This window comes from Calypte anna, chromosome 6, assembly GCF_003957555.1.
Source record: "Calypte anna isolate BGI_N300 chromosome 6, bCalAnn1_v1.p, whole genome shotgun sequence".
NCBI classification, from domain to species: domain Eukaryota; kingdom Metazoa; phylum Chordata; class Aves; order Apodiformes; family Trochilidae; genus Calypte; species Calypte anna.
In genome coordinates, this window is record NC_044252.1 from 31,652,692 (window position 1) to 31,669,686 (window position 16,995).

At 37.8% G+C, this 16,995-nt stretch overlaps 1 protein-coding gene across 3 annotated transcripts in view; it reads left to right on the plus strand.

Moving 5' to 3' along the window:
* The window catches only part of ACADSB (acyl-CoA dehydrogenase short/branched chain), an 18,276-nt gene extending 1,596 nt beyond the window's left edge, over positions 1 to 16,680 (plus strand). For 2 of the 3 annotated variants that reach the window (XM_030453755.1, XM_030453753.1), the window contains exons 2-11: positions 2,810 to 2,969; positions 3,886 to 3,986; positions 4,738 to 4,944; positions 5,400 to 5,570; positions 6,491 to 6,616; positions 7,780 to 7,872; positions 9,693 to 9,782; positions 11,285 to 11,422; positions 12,082 to 12,181; positions 12,830 to 16,680. In XM_030453755.1, the coding sequence (XP_030309615.1) occupies positions 2,954 to 2,969; positions 3,886 to 3,986; positions 4,738 to 4,944; positions 5,400 to 5,570; positions 6,491 to 6,616; positions 7,780 to 7,872; positions 9,693 to 9,782; positions 11,285 to 11,422; positions 12,082 to 12,181; positions 12,830 to 12,900 (1,113 nt within the window). In that variant the 5' untranslated portion in view covers positions 2,810 to 2,953 and the 3' untranslated portion in view covers positions 12,901 to 16,680. Of the gene's footprint in view, positions 1 to 2,809; positions 2,970 to 3,885; positions 3,987 to 4,737; positions 4,945 to 5,399; positions 5,571 to 6,490; positions 6,617 to 7,779; positions 7,873 to 9,692; positions 9,783 to 11,284; positions 11,423 to 12,081; positions 12,182 to 12,829 lie in introns of those variants that run through there. The other variant, XM_030453754.1, reaches the window with a different exon arrangement.
* The last annotated feature ends 315 nt before the right edge of the window (positions 16,681 to 16,995 follow it).

The following is a 16,995-nucleotide window of genomic DNA, read 5'->3' on the forward strand; positions in this document are numbered from 1 at the left end:
GGTGCTCTGCTGTCTCCTTCACTTTTCTAAACAGGTCTGTAGCACCATAAGGATACTCAAAAGACCAAGGGAATAAGCAGAAAAATCAGAGGAGACTCTTGCTGTGCAGAGTGAGAAGGCGTGCCAGCCTGGGATCTCCCCATGGCAGCTTGTGAGGGTGTTGTGGTAATGGAAATAAAGAAAAAAACCTCATAAATCAGGGCAAGCAAGCTTCCTGTGATGGAGCTTCTCTGCTGAGAAACAGGAGCTGTCTGGAGGACAGCTGGGATGGGTACAGGAGTGGAGTCATCAAGGAAAGAAAAGGGAGCTGAGGAAATTGTATTTCCTTTTATTATTTATATTTTAATGCTTCTGCCAGGTCCACCAGCATTAAAATCTTGTTTTGGAGTGTAAAACAAACAAAAAAACCAAAATAACTATGCTTTAACAAGCTGAGGTGAAAGCAGGAATTGAGAGAACATTGATTTTTCTGCTTATCAGAGCAACCAGACACCAGTTTTTAAATACATATGTTTAGTGGGGCAAGCAGTCTCAATGTAGTAGCAGCATAGGTCATAACCTTAACTACAGAAAAAGACAAAGAAAACCCATGAAAGCTGAACTAAATAATTTGAGTAACATACATGCACTTTAAGTAAGTATCCAAAGTCAGTATATACCACTTGACTGCATGACTTCTAAGAATAAAAATGCAAACCATAATGTAGTGACTTGATTTTTTTTAAATCTAAACATCAACTCAAAACCAAATCACTTCTACACTATGGTATTACTCTGGAGTGAAATACCTGTTACCTGTGGGTTGCTGCTCTGCATTTGGGTGTTTTCTGTGTATATTCCATCCCCTGGGGCCAGCTTACTGTTTTAAGACTTTTTAGTATAACTGTATTAGGAATTTTCCTTTTCTAAGCTTCAACCTGCTAGCCAGGCTGTTTGCAGGTCACTGCAGCTTGTGTTTGTGCTTGACCTCACTGGGCTGCTTTTAATCAAGTTTGTTCAACCTCTCATTTTTGTGAAAGCAGATGAGAAAAATCTATTAAATTTTTTTTTTTTTTAGTTTGCAGTACCTGTACTTCCCACTTTGGGTAGGGCAGAGCCCCTGCATGCATTCAGTGAAGTGTTCACCTGTGTGGCTGATAATTCTACACCCAAGCCTCAAGTGCAAGCAAATGTAACTGAAGTTAATCCCAGATTACTGCCACTTGTTGTTTCAGCTCTATTGGTTTATTGCCCACTGAGTGTCTCTACTTGCAGTTTTCCAAAAAGTTTTGTATTCTTATAAGGCACCATGCATTTCTCCTGACTGTTCTTGGTCAGTACTGATGAACTATTCTCAGTGATTCATCTTTGGCTGTGCCACTGTGAAAATAAAATATTTTTTTCTTTGTACTTGGAAATAAAGTAGTGGAAGAAGCAGGAAGTATGCATGATGTGTACTCCTGTAAGCATGTAGTGTTAAATGTATGCAGCTACGCTTAGATTTTTCCTTCTCGGACCTTGTTAAGAATGTGGATTTGCACACATAGATGTTTAATACTCTTGCTTGCCTGGGTGCTGAGTGACCCCACCAAAGCTGGATAATCCATTCCTGACTGACATGTTCCACAACATGGTTGCCTTGGATTTTTTTCTCTATTAGGGCAACTTGTATTTTAGTTTTTTGTGAAGCCCCTGTAGTGACTCCAGTAACAGTCTCCATTTGAAGGTGTTGCCACCAACCAAACTTTGTATTCATACATCAGCTTCAGTAGTCAGTATTTTTTATGTGATGACCAGGGGTGTTGAAGGTGAATAAACATTGAATGTTCACAGCAATATTTGTGTTTTGTATTACCACTTCTTACTATTTTATTTTGTCATGCATGACTTCTGCTAAAATCAGAGCTTTCTTACCATGGTAGACTTATGCATCTTGTCCCTAAGACAAAACCAGTCTGTAGTTCTGTTTTACATCAGTTCTTCAGCCAAGGAGGTGACAAGTGTTGGAAGCCAACATAGAAGAGTGAATTATTAGAGGGTTCAAAGGAATTTCTACTTTCTGATCCCAGAGTTAATACCTATTTTTTTTTCTTTTTTTTTTGAGAAATCCTGCTATCACAGCATGCTTTGCAAAATTGTGCTGTGTTTTGTGAGCTAAACAGCAGTGTGGTTACAGCACAGTCAGTCTGTCTGCTCACTGTGGGGTTAATGCTGATGCATGCTGGCAAAACTCTATGTTGACAGGCATGTGCTCATTATTTTTATGGCACAGCTGTGTCTCTACTGGGGGTTTCTGTTAGGAGTGACTTGGGTAAGACATTAATATGTCTGCACTTTATACTGACAGAGCAAAAATGACAGAAATCTGAAGCAAAAATCTGATCTCTAGATGTTAGCCACAGAATAAGCTGGGGCTTGGGAGTTGTGAGAGCAAAGGTGTTTTTATGTCTTGCTTCTTGTGGTCAGTCAGTCAAACTCTGCTTCCTTTTTGAATACTGCTTTTCAGGAGCAGTTTAGCTACTGTTAGCCTCTTACTTTTTGATATATTCTGTGGGTAGAAAAACTTTAAAACTAAATGTCTTCCCTTCTAAAGCTTGCTTTTATCTACTGAAGTAGTTTATTGTCCTTCAAGATACAAAACTAATTACCTGTTAGATTACTTATGTCCACCTACCTAATAGTCACCATGCATTTCTTGCTCCCAAAAGCTGCTGTTCTGCTCATTTTTGTGTCTTTTCAATAAAATTACTGGGTGAAATATTGTACTGTTACCTGTATGCAAATAGGAATTGTATTAACTGTTTGCATGTTTTGTATTTGTTGCCAACAGCTGAGAAGAAATTTGCCAGTGCATTTGGCTCCCTGGAGGGCTTCTCAGCATGTCTTTAGGTCCTTCAAATCAGAACTTCAGCCAAATCCAGCCAGTGATGGAATTGTCCATGCTCCCCTTCAGACTTTCACTGAGGAGGAGACAATGCTGAAAAACATGGGTACCTATTTTCTGCATGCTTAAAATGTTGAAATGCCTTAATCAAAAGGGAAATATTAAATGGAAAAATTATTTTCATTATTTAATTAAATGTTGAGATTATTGTGGGGGCTTTTGCTCAATGTTAAAACTGCTTTAGTTCCCAAGAGGAGATTGTCATGTTCTTTTCCCATGTTACCATAGCACAGTGCAGTTTACCCTGCAAACATATTAATGTTTAAAACTGTTGCTGTCACAGACATGAAGTTGCCAGGTTATTGACTCTTGCCCTTTCTAAAGGGTTTATTTCAGCTGCAGCTATCTGCTCCAGCTGGTTTCCAGAGATTTCAAGTATATCCAGGATGGTGACAGATGTGATGTGTGTGTTTTGTCATGCAGCCAATCCTGCACGGAGAAGATTGTTTCAAACAGGATCCTCAGAGCAAAGAGTGAGGACTTACACATGTGGAAAAAAGCTTATAAAAGTCTCCAGTTAGGCAGAAACAGTCTCACAGGATTTTGTGCATTCAAAATGAGATGCATTAAAACCTGAGAACATCTTCCAAATCTGCAGGTTTAATTTATAAAAAAATGCAATACAGCTAACCAGACAGGGAGTGTATTTCAAATATTTTCTATAGGTTTTTTTTGTCAGCCAGTGTTACATAAGTGTTGCTGAGATGCTTTCAAAGCTGTGGTTTTACAGGAAGTATTTATTTCAGTTTAGAGTTGTAGCTCTAAGTGACAACTTAGAGCTCAGAAGGCAGTGACAACTGAGCCTCATCACCTCGGACAGCTTTTTGTCCTTTGAATAGCTTGTGTGGGAGAGTCAGGGAATACACACACGACCTGTCAGAAGTACCACGTGACTGTTATGTTGATCTTCAAGGAGAGCTGTAGAATACTTACACACTTTTATTTCTTCTTTTCATTGACAGTGGCAAAATTTGCTCAGGAACAAGTTGCGCCGTTGGTGCAAAAAATGGATGAGAATTCAAAAATGGAAGACTCTATAATACAGGGACTGTTTGAACAAGGGGTCTGCACACTTACTTTATCATTTATTCAGAAAGTGACATCATTCCTGTTGTTTCCTAGCTCTGCACTTTTCAGATTTTTAGCCTGAGTGACAAAATTCAAACTAACTTATGAATCACTAAAACATTTCTCTACACCAGGACAACTTTCTCTTTACTACACTGTCACTCTCCATCTTTCCTGTTATACTCTTTCTATCTCTCCAACTCCCACACCACAATCTTTATCTTTCACTTCCTTATCTCCCCCCTTTCCCTTTTTTTGTTTTCTTTTAATTGTATAAACATAATTGCACAGAACTGATGTGACTGATAAGAGCATCAAGAGTTGTCTGTGTCCTTACTGAGCAACCAGGAGGACTTGAGTTGCAAGTATTCATTCCTGGATTCAATTTTAGCCTTTCCTGCTGTCAAACCTAAAGCTCATCTTGTGTTTAGAAAGTCATTTTATGCAGTGACATCTCTAAGTATTAGACTTCTATGCAGAGTTAATTTCTCCTGCAAAATGTAATCAGATTTTGGGAGATTGGCCTGTGTGCTACACGTGTTGATTATTTCTTGCATGAACTGATTGTCAGCTTCTGTGAATAAGTTTCTTAAGGGTATTGAAGGAAAACAGGTTTCTGGGGAAGGATCTGTAGCTATTTATTTCCATTCTGTGTTTTTTATTTTAATCTCTTAAGTATGAGCTTGAGTTAATAAGTTGTTGACAGGAGCTGACAGGTTGATCTGTTTGCATCTTTTATGTTTCAGCTGATGAGTATTGATCTTGGAGAAGAATATGGAGGGACTGGAGCTTCGTTTCTTTCTGTCATATTGGTGGTAGAAGAATTGGCTAAAGTTGATCCATCTGTAGCTCTTCTATGTGAACTCCAAAATACACTAACAAATAAGTTGTTTTCCACATATGGAACAGAAGAACAAAAGAGACTTTACTTGCCCAGGGTGGCTAAAGATACTGTGAGTCAAAATCACTTTGCTAAACTATAATAATTTTTAATAGTTATCTAATGTTATTGGGGGGTCCTTCAGTGGCTAAATGTGTGACTGCAGTGTTGGAAAATACAATTTCAGTAGTTTCAAAGAACTTTGAAATGCTGTCTAGAGCTGAGGTCTGTGGTGAGGTAGATGTGTCCCCTCATCAGTAGCTGGGAGACAGAAGTGGAAAGGTGCCTACTGGTTTCATTAAAATATAATTTACAGTGGAAAAGAACTTTAAAGCAGTTGACTTTAAGAGACAGGTAATGACAAAGTGTTTCTATTCTTAATCTCCTTACCTGAAACTGTGTTATTTTGATGGAGTAGGTTAAAGTGTTTGAATTTAAGAGACTTGTGCTTGTTTATAGCTGCTCTCATTGCAGAATTTGTCATATGTTTAGTAAAAAATAAAACTCCCTTTTCCCTTCACTTGACAGGTTGGCAGCTTCTGTCTTACAGAAGCTGGATCTGGCAGTGATGCTTTTTCTTTGAAGACTCGGGCTGAAAAGAAAGGAGACTACTATGTTATCAATGGCTCAAAGATGTGGATTAGCTTAGCAGAACATGCAGGAGTTTTCTTTGTGATGGCAAATGCAGATCCATCCTTAGTAAGTGGCTAAAGATGAGCAGCATATCAGTGACAGCTGATGATGTATGTATTTTATACTAATGTATTCTGATACATTAAAGGTTACTAATTTTTGCACCTTTTCCTAGCTGACAGCAAACCTTTACATTGTTTTCCAACAAAAATTTGCAACTTGCTGAGCAATTTAATAAATTCCTCCCACCAGGGAAAATAAAAATGTCAGAACTGTAATTGCTTCCATGAAGAGCACAGCATGCATTGGTATTTTTCTGAGTAATGGGAGAAGAGAGAGCCCAGCCTTCCTGATTTAACTAGCATGGTGCTGTTGTTAAAAGGCAAAATAGAGCTTAGGCTGCATGCACTGGAAATCTAACAAAGATACTGTATTAAAAGTATGTTCAGGTAAAAAGATACATAGCTGAATATGCATATTCCTAGTTTGGTCACAAGCTTGGATACAGGTAGTAGATTCAGAAAAGTCAGTGAGAGGCTTTAAAATGGAGGATACAAATACACTACAGTGATAATTGAATAGAAAACTAAATTGTTTAAAGCTTTTACTTATTTTTTTAAACTACTTTCAGTCTGTCTTTTTTAAAAAATAAAGATACTTATTTTTAAAATTAAAATTCCAGGGTTTGGTGAAATAAGAGAGGATTTTCCTTTCATTGTATTGCCACTTTCTGAACTTTTGTTCATTTCTTCACAAGCTGGCAGATGATTTGAGTATTAGCTCTAATGAAAACATTTGATAAATCAGTTTCTGTATTTGTTAACTGCATTGCTATATAAACTGGAGTTGCTTGTGCATTCATGGCTTTAAAAGCATAATACTTTGTCTTTTTACAGCTACACATTTGCTTTTAAATAGTCAAGATTAAAAGTCAATGCTGATATTAGTATAAAAACATATCTTGATTGTGTTTTAATTCATCCCAGGGGTACAGGGGAATTACATGCTTCATAGTAGATCGTGACACAGAGGGACTGCAAGTGGGGAAGAAGGAGGACAAGCTTGGAATCAGAGCATCTTCTACCTGCCCAGTAACATTTGAAAATGTTAAGGTATTGCAAGTGGTTTGGTTATTGGAGCAGAATTTGTGTGTGGTTGCAAGGAGAGAATGTTAACCAAATTCCCAGTATTTTAATTCCTTAGGCATTGTCAAGGTTTAACACTGGCCCGGCAATTAAACCGAATAACAGACGCTCTCTATTAATCTCTCTCTCCTTGATAAAGAAAGGAGAGAGAATAAGGGAGAGAGACTGATGGGTTGGAAACTAAACTACACAACTTTAATGAAACAGTAATGATAAATAGGAAAAATTACTAAATATATACAAATATACAGGAAAATGGAAACCACATTCCTCCCCCCTTTTTCCCCAATAACTCTCACGTCACCACCGAGGCTGCAGGGCAGCCCTGGGAAAGTCCAGGCTGGAATCCTGGAGTTGGCAGCAGTCGGGAACTGGAGGCAGGAACACACAGATATGGGCTGGCACGGATCAGGACCACAGGCAGATGAACGGACGGGATCCTTCCAGGATGCCGAGAAGGAAGGGAAGCAGGAAATCAGGAAATCTGGCTTGGCCCTCGTGATGCCTCAAATTTATACTGAGTGTGACGTATATGGGATGGAATACTCTGTTTGGTCAATTCTGGCATCTATCTTGTCTGTTCCTCCCCAAAGGAGGGCTCAGGTGGGACCTCTGTATCCTCCTGGACGGTAAAATGTTCCTCAGAGCTGAGCAGTGTCCTTGGCTCTGCACACCAGTCTCTAGCAGTAACTGTAAACATCAAGTGTTATCAATCCTAGAAGCACACACTGTCTGAGAAACTTGCTGTTAATTTCAGCAAGTGCAACTACTTACAAGAAACTTAGCTAAAAGCAAAAGTACAAGACAGAAAAATCACCTTTATCCTGGTCCAAACCAGGACAGACATGTTGGTCATTTGGCATATTTGGACTTTTTTCCCCCTTATACTTTCACAAAAGTCTTCAGGGGGGGTTGGCTTTCTTAAATGTTGATACAGTTCTTCTCAACTGTCACTTTATGACCACAGATTGATCTGATCAGATATTCTAGATGCCAAATGTCTGTGTTATGTTTTATTCCTTCACTTATGAGAAACATTAAGCAAAACTTACACACTGATTCATCTCTGAACCACACCAGCAAAGCTGTAAAGCAGAATAGAAGAATAATTGAGTGGTTTTATCCTTTAGGTTCCTGAAACCAACATCCTGGGACAGGTTGGACAAGGCTATAAGTATGCAATTGGGATGCTAAATACTGGCAGAATAGGTATTGCTGCACAGGTGGGTGATTTCTTTTAACACTGAATACAACCAGTCTGTAGTTTTGAACTTGCATTGAAATTCACAAAATGTTTAAAGCCATTAAGAATGAACTATTTAGAAAATACTTTAATAAAAACGAAATTGCCACTAGATGTCACCCTTCCTGTATCTAAGCTGCAGTAACACCCTGAAACGAGTGTGAATGGTGAAATTCTCCTTCGGTGACATTAAGCAATAGATTTAGAAAACATTAAATGGCAATTAGTTTGTCTTTGGTGGTTAACTTATTGCTGCTGAAATGTAGTAACATTTTTCTCTGCCATTATGCAAATTTGAAAACTAGCTTTGGAAAATATAACACACTGACATGTATAATTTTAATGCTTCCAACTGTGATTGTAAGGGAGTGACAAATGTGACCTAATGAAAAATTATATGTTCCCAATGACTTATTTTTAGAAGTCAACTTATTTGTAAAATAAGTGTGATTTTTTTTTTTTAAATAGGAAAAGTGTCCTTGTTATTATTGTGTTTGAAAATTGCACCTTATGGCATCTAAGAGGAAAATGCTTGCTGACCTTGGAGTTACCTCAAAATACTGTATTTTGTTGTGGACTCAGATTGCTGCTGTGGAAATCAGCTCAGCCCTATAATAAAATTCCTTACGTTTTTATGTATTTATACTTTTGAAAGTAATATTTTCCACATTTCTACTTTGTTGTGGATGTAGTTGTGCTATGTAGGGTTCCTGTACTGCCAGACTGCCTTTTCTCCTAGTTTGGAAGCACACCAGATGTAACAGCCCTCATGAAATTTAGCCTTTCCATGTGGCAATACCCTCTGCTGCTAAATGCCTTGGAGTTTCCAGCATTTCCTAAGAGTATCTGTGATTAAACTTTGACAGATATGGCATTTAAAGACTAGGGCTGTGGTCCCCATTGTTCCCAGAGATACAGATAATGTACAGACTCTGGTAGTAAAATACATGATCTGGATTTTACTCATAATTACTCCAAGTTACACTTCTAACCTAATTAAAACTTCCAATCCTGTTTTTTTTTTTCCTAGGAAAGAAACTAGGTAGAAAGAATGCATTCAGATGAACTGTAGTTAGAGAATGAAACCAACTGATCTTATTTACTAATAGGTAAATACTCCAAGATATATGGAAGGCAGGGTCCTTCCTTTGCTGTCTTGTTCAAAATTTGGTAGTTCTAAATCCCCCCAAAAATCCAGTTTCTCTTCCAGATTTCATAATGTTTCTGTAGGCTTACAAATCAGACACTAGGGTAGATGTGAGTTACTTCTGTATCAGTGCTCATGTCTCATTTTCCCAGATGTTATTTTCCAAGATAAGTGTGTGAAAAGACAATGAGTCTTCTAGAAATGTTTTGTTGAGTTGGTTTTTTTCTAGAAAATGCTGGAACAAATACTATCCCTGATTGCACTGCACCAATTTTCTAACCTCTGAAATAAATTACTAATTCTCACAGTCTAGTGTTTTCTATAAAATGAGAAATTATTCTGATTATGAAAATAGCTTTGAATAATCATTCAAATTATTTTTCATGTAATAGTGTAATGTAGATCTATAGATTTTTAGTTTACAGTGATTTTCTCATATAATTAAGAATTTTTCCAGAAATGCTCAATATTTTTGCAACTGCATTTGATCCATAACTTTTATCCAAAAACAAATTTGTGATAGTGTTTTGAGAACTATTTTGCTTTTAATAAGAAAGTTTATTTCAGGAGTGGATTAGCATGAAATGGACTCACTAAGTTTGGGTTGGCTTTGGGTTTTTTGGCCTAACTCCACTGTGTCTTACTTCTTACAGATGTTAGGACTGGCACAGGGGTGTTTTGACTACACAATTCCCTACACAAAGGAGAGAGTCCAGTTTGGGAAAAGTATATTCGATTTCCAGGTATTTCTTAATGAACACATGAGAAGTTTACCCTGAGCCTGTGGCAGCTACCAGAGTAAATGAAGTCAGTGAAATGAGTAATCTGATGTGCTCTTAATTTGTGCTCCACCTTGTGTCATGTCTCCTCAGTATCTGAGAAAGAATTTTTCAAAAGAATTCCAGATCAGTGTTCTTCTGCCACATGAAATATATAAATTCTGTGCTTTGTGCCTTTGCAAGTGCTGCATAAATTATTTAAAACTTCCAAACATTATTAACATGACTCCTTTCCCTCGACAGTGTATTGACTGCCTTTGAGAATAATACACATGGAGCTCCTTTCTCTTCTCATTTTAATATCACAGTATGTTGACTGTGTTCCAGTTTTTATACCCTTTCATGAGGTGTGGGGGAAGGCCTTTTTCTGGAGGCATTAGAAATTATAAAAAGATGAGGGAAACTGATTGAATTATTAGATTTCCTGTGTTACACAAAGACATTTAGTTTTCATGATAATATCAGTATCTCGAAACGAAAAAGACTCTTTGTTGCAGAAATGATGTATAGTTTAATAAGGAAGATATATAATTGTAATTACTGTAGTAATTTTCTTGTTAAAAGAAACCTACATCTCGGATGAAGGGAAGGAACATTAGTACTGCTCATAATTTATACACGTTTTAGGAAGCAGCCAGAGATCTCTAGGAAATTATTGGAACTGCGTCTTTTGAATGGGAAATGGAATTTGTAATTGCTGAATCATTTTGTTATTTTGACCTGCATATATATTTTTGCTAATTTTAGGGAGCAGTGTCAATGTTCTAATAAGATGAAAGTTTTCTTTCTGCTTTACAAGCATGTTAGACAACTAAATGCTCCTTTTAAGTCATTGTAATGTTTAGGCCTCCTTAAATAAAACTGTTCTTAATACCTGCAATTTATAGGTGAGCTGTGCCACCTCCTTCCCTCCCCTTGAATCCACTCAGTAGTCACTTTCTGTAGACTTTCATGCTCCTCTTTTGTAATGGCTATGGGACATGGGAAGAAGAACTTTGCCAGTTCTCCACTTTATTTAAGAGGTGCTTTTTAAAAATCATCAGGGAACTCAACTTGTTAGTGTATGGGTGTCCTCAAGAGCTGCAAAATAAACACAGCTTTGACCTACCCATGTCTCTGCAGTGCTGAGGAAAATATTAAGATTTGCTGGAGATTTTCCTTGATATTCATGGATGCAGGTGTTCACTTTCAACCCTCCTGTCCAGAGAGACAGGCAAGAAGTTCCTCAGTACTCCTGAATCCAAGAAAAGGGAAGGAGAAAATGGGCTTGGAGCTCCTAAAAGTTCTTCAGTGGCCCAAAGTTTTTCTTTGGTTTCACTGACACACAGATGTGCAGGATTATTAGTCCATGCACATTGTGTATTTTTATTTCAGAGGGATGTTCCTTGGTGAAAAGAATGGTTCTTGGTAGAAATTCAAGTTGAATCCCAGGTGTTTGTGCCTGACTCTTGGGGTGCTGATTGCAGGGGATGCAGCACCAGATAGCTCAGGTGGCCACACAGCTGGAGGCAGCGAGGTTGCTGACCTACAATGCAGCTCGGCTTGCTGAGATGGGAAGGCCACACATCAAAGAAGCCAGCATGGCCAAGTACTATGCTGCTGAGGTAACCTGCAGTTTCTTTATCCACTGGATTTATTTTATTGCTGTTCAAACATTTCTTCTGTTACTGAATATGTAACTTTTAATGCATGTTTTGCTGTGAGATCTGTGAGGTACCTTTGTCTTGTCTCTCATTCTCCGTCTGTATGGGATGTCAAGTGTAAGATTGAACTGCTCACAACCCTAAATAAAATTTTGAAAAACAAGCAGCAACATTAAAAGAGAGAGACATTCATCTAGAGAGATTTAAATTTCTCAGAGTTGTCTTAGTGTGGCTGAGGAATTGACATGGGGAGACTTCATTCATTGCTGACCATTTCAATTCTGCTGCTCGCAGCTGAGGGTTGGAATATGATTCCAAACTGGATTCCTTCTGCCCTTTAGTAATTGTTTTTTCATAGTGCAGCATATAAACTATTGGTACAATGATTAGTGAAATCCTGGTTGTCTCTGATTTAGGAAAATGTCGTTTTAGTGCTAAAATAACTTGGTAAGGTAAGGCAGGGTGGATGCACAATTACCAGTCCTTCCTCTTCCCACTGTTTCTAGTAACTGCTTAAATTGCTGTTTTGTTTTTACTTTAAATAGCTACAAAGAATAAATCTTATTAACATCTTTTTGTAGTTGAATCCTGACATTGTAACTGTGAAACTGTTTTCACAGGTTGCCACACTGACAACAAGTAAATGTATTGAATGGATGGGTGGTGTTGGATTCACAAAAAATTATCCAATAGAAAAGTTCTATCGTGACTGCAAGATAGGTGAGTGAGAGTTTCTGAAGTACTTCTTGTTGCATTAGTAGTATTAAGTTTATGGATGAATGACTGGCTATTATTTTAAGATATTTTTTCCCTGAGACTAACAGCACTTTTTTAAAGGCTTTAATATGAGAAGGTAAAAATTTAAGTATGAATATCTATATATGGAATGTGTTTAATTAGATACCTACAAAATACACACACATTGTGTTCTCTTAAGAAAATTCCAGTTCAAAAAAAGATTGAAAATATTTTCCCTTCAGGAAGTTTTCAGATCTGAATCTATGTGGAGTTTTATTATCAAGACTTCCTTGTTTACCAGTATAATCCCCATACCTAACAGTTTGACATTTCTAACAATATTATCCTTTGACTTTTCTTGCTGATATTAATTTTTAATTTTTGTTTACTATTTAGGAATTTCTTTTCAGGAAAAGACCTTTAAGTTGTACCAGCAGAAGAGTATTTTAGTTGTTGCAGACAACAAAATATAAAAAATTATGTATCTGATAATTCTGTCTCTAGAATTTACTCAGTAAAGCTTCACTTCATAATTGTCAGTGCTCTAAACTGTTAAAACAGCATCTTGGTCTCTCTTCATATACCCACTTTGGTTTTATTGTCTTCTAATCTATTTTCTTCTACTTTCAGGTACAATATATGAAGGAACTTCAAATATCCAGCTGAGCACCATTGCAAAAAGCTTAGCACAGGAGTACTGAAACCATAAGGACTTTTTTACTGTTAGCAGAAATGATTTCACTGAATATCCATTGTGAATTACATGTTTATTTGTAACTATAAAGATCATACATCAGGAGGAATATGAGACAAAATCATAAGGAAGACCACAAATTCCCCATTTCAGGACAGGGAGTGTGTAACTGATGTGAAACTGTAAATTCCATGTTCCCATCCAGATCACAGGTTAAAAATACCTCTGCCTGAGACACTTCTCAGCTAATACATTGGCAGAAATTATTAAACTGTGTTTCTGCACTTGGAGATTTCAAGGTGGAAGCAAGAGAAGTCAAATCCTTTGCTTGCTGGGGGTGAAAGTTTTGTTGAAGCCACCTGGGGGAAGGGACTCTACATGTGCAGCACAACTCTTGCATGGTGTGAAGCTGCTGTTTGTTCCTGGTGCCCTTTATTAACATGAGGGACAGGAGGGGGGGGATATGGAGGGATTGAAGTGATGGTTTCCTCTCTCCCAGGTGGAGTGATGTCTGTGGAGCTGCTGTAATTGGAGTAATTTTTATAGCAGCCCTTAGTGTGTTCTTAAGTATACCTTGGTAATTAAGTCCTTCCAGCCCCAGTTTTTCAGTCCTGAATGGTGGATAATCTCTACCTCCCTTTCCAGCCTTCTCAGCTGTTAAGGATTTTAATCTAAGAGCCTATTTTTAGTTCTCCTTTCATAAAAGGTTGAGTTGAAATCTTAGTGAAATTGGCTTAAAAAAAGCTCTAGTAGTTCTGCAAAAAGCCAGAAGGATAAGCTAGGCAGTAGGAATGCTGTGATATCACCTCACAGTGGCCTTTCCATGTTCAATGCATTTTACAGACTTTAATCCTCAAAGCCTTCCTGGTAGCTAGGAAGGGACAGTTAAGTTGCACCTTAGAAAACTCTCATGGAAGTTAATGGTTCTCTACAAAAAAAGCAGTTTTTCTCCTTTTGAGAGAGAGAAAGGAGGGGCAGGTTGAGAAGTATGTGCTTTTTTTATCTCTCTCTGTTTACTTTAAAACTAGACATTTTGTTTACTGCAGAAGCCTCTTCAGTGCTGGAGGACTAATTAACTAAGAATCAAGGGATGGAAAGCTTAACATATGAAAAATTATTATAATTGTTGTAATTGGCAATTTGTCTCAAGTGTTTTGGGGAGGGAAGGATTGGTTTTCTGGTATCAGCTGACTTAGAAGGATCTCATTTTTAAAGCTTGTTAGTCACTGATGACTCACTTCAAGAGGAGCCTTGAATGTTACAGTCAGAGACTCCCAGAGGAGTTTTTTGGCCAAACCAGGGCCAAATGACACTTAACAAGTAGGATTTTGTAAAACAAGCAGACTGGAGTGCCTTATGCAAAGACACAAGCCAGAAGGAAAAGCACTGCTAACAACTTTTTTGTCTTGCTGTCAGCTTCAAAGGGAAGTAAGTTCTTCAGTGAACCACTCCCCCCACATGTACACTTTGCCTGTTGATAGGCAAAGAATTAATATGATAATTATTCTGATGCCACTTAAAAAGCCTCTCCCCTATCAGTTTGATCAACAGCTTTGAAATTTTCAAAAATACAGAAGTAGGAGACTAGATGATTTCTGAAGTTTTCTCCTAGCATCATTAGTATTACTATTATTGTTATTATAAATTATTAGTACTTCTTCTACTTTTCAGGTCATTTGCAGGCTTTCAGCTGAATTAAAACAGCTGGGGAAGTTGTTAGAAAGACTACAGACACCACAACAGTTAGCTACAGTTATTCTGCTCAGCATGATCTACCTGTGAGTCTGATATCATCATAACCTTACTACAAAATCTTCATCAGCTACTCAGCAGTTCTCAGAAAAACAAGGTCAAGCCATTAACTAAATGTTACAAGTGTAAATATTTCACCTGTCCCTTTATGGTGTGTTCTGTACACAGTAAGGTCTGAAACAAATGTGTGTATTGTATTTGGGGTTTGCCAAAAAGATTTGTAGAGAAACATGTGCACAAATTAATTGCAGCCACTGAGTTTCTTTGATCTGTGTTTCCAAAGGGCACACACCTTTGTGGAGAGCATTTTTTCTGGTCTCTGACAACTCCAGCAAGTTGTTTCATCCCCTTAAGTCTGATTCTGCTTTTGCATTAACATAGGTATTTGTTTAGTAATAAAATTACTGTGCTGTTGTGCAAGAGCTGTTAAGAGCTGCACGTGCTTCCCTCACCCCATTCTGTTTGGGACAAGCATTTTTGGATTGTCATCAACTAAGTTTCTACATTTGGCACTGTGATCCCAAGGCTGTTGATGGTGTCTGGCTGCACCTAGAGGTGTAGGGCTGCAGAGCTGGCATTGTGAGTGCTGTGAGGCTTTCTGTGCTAATGACAGAACTCAAAACTGCTTTGTACACAGTGAGTGTTCATATTAGTGTTCATATTTTCCCTTCATTCAGCCCAGCCAATCCAGACTGTTGCCCTGGAACAGCATCTTCAGTACCACATGTTGCATCTGGGCTTCCCCAGTTAAAGCCCTGTATCAGGAATGTATTAAAAAGTGCCTGGTTTTGACATTTGCCTTGATACAATGCTAATCCTGCACATCAGGGGATGGTTCTCTAATAATCCATCATCTAAAATTTTCCCCAAATCTTGCCATTTTTGTACTGGGACATAATAACTCTCTCCTCTGTCAGATTTCTTTAGTATTCTGGTTTGTGATAGAGGTCTGAGGCAGATTCTCACAGAAAAGTCTAATTGCTGCTTGGGAAATACTCAAATATAACAATTCATACAAAGTTTTCTATGCTGTTGTTCTTTCTTTCATATTTTCTTTTCCCTGTGTAAAGATTGTGTTTGAAAAGGCTGATGTGAAGTATGAAGTAATTGTTCACTGGGAGCCTTTCACTATGCAAAGAATTTTCTAATTAACATGTTACTGTATTTCCATTTGGAAATCTCTTTGGTGAGAGACACATTTCAAGCTCTTCTACTAAGCTGAGCTCCATTTGAAGCACATTCTGCTTCAAAAGCAGTTGTCTGACTTCCCAGAGCTTGCTTATTGAATACACAAAAGGTGTAGAAACATTTTTCCTCAGCCCCAGAGTGAATTCAGGGTACCAGCATCATAGATCTCCTCAGAGAATGACATGGAGGTGGTTAAGAGCTACCACAACTACTTCATAAATATTTACCTCTTGTGTTATCCCCATGCAGACTGCTGGCAGAGGCACAAATCAAGTGAGAGCTGATGGGCAGATGAGCACGTATGATTCTTAAACAATTTTCCCATGATCTATCATTTTATGTTGTATCAAAATACAATCATTGTCTTCTCTGAGGTGTAATTCCTTGCTCTAGGTCCAGGTGAGAACATGGCAAGAATTTTTAGTCTTCTGGATTTGACTGGCTGGAGTTATGTAGGGGGATTGTGCACCCAGGTGGAAGAAGCAAGGCTTCTTTCTAAACTCTCACCAGTCCACCATCAGTGTGTAGTGAATCCAGAGTTCCAGCCTAACAAATAGGAATTCCTGTAATTATTTCAGCTAAATATGCCAGTTGTAAGATCAGTTGCTATAATTAACTAAGTCCAGCTTAGCAGCATTGAGGGAATTTCTCATTATCTGATACTAGAGACATTATTAAGCTGCTTTGAAATCTTGGCTTTTATTATCCTCTAAAAATATTCTGTTCATGTGCAGGAAGTTTCTTAGACATTTAGGTAATTAGAACTAACCAACATGTTGTCTAATAGCTTGTTTCATAGATTAGAGCATGAATGTTCATGTTGGTGTTGATTCATATTGGTTTATTTATGTGCAAAAAAGAAGATGCAATGCACAATGCAATGTTTTTTCTGGTAAAGTAATGATAAATTGTCAATATGCAGTCTCAACAGGTATCAGTACTATTTTTACATATTCTTCTATCTTGCAAGATCATCTGGGTTTACATCTTTCTGGGACTGTTTTTCCTCTGTGTGTCTTATTAGCTGTAGAGTTCCTAATTTTCCAAGACTTACCTACAAAGAAATCTCAAAGTGACCTCCCAGGGGACATCAGCAAGACTTAAAAATGAGCTTTGGTTCATCTGGAGCGATGGCTGCAGGGTGGGAAGAGCTGAAACTGAA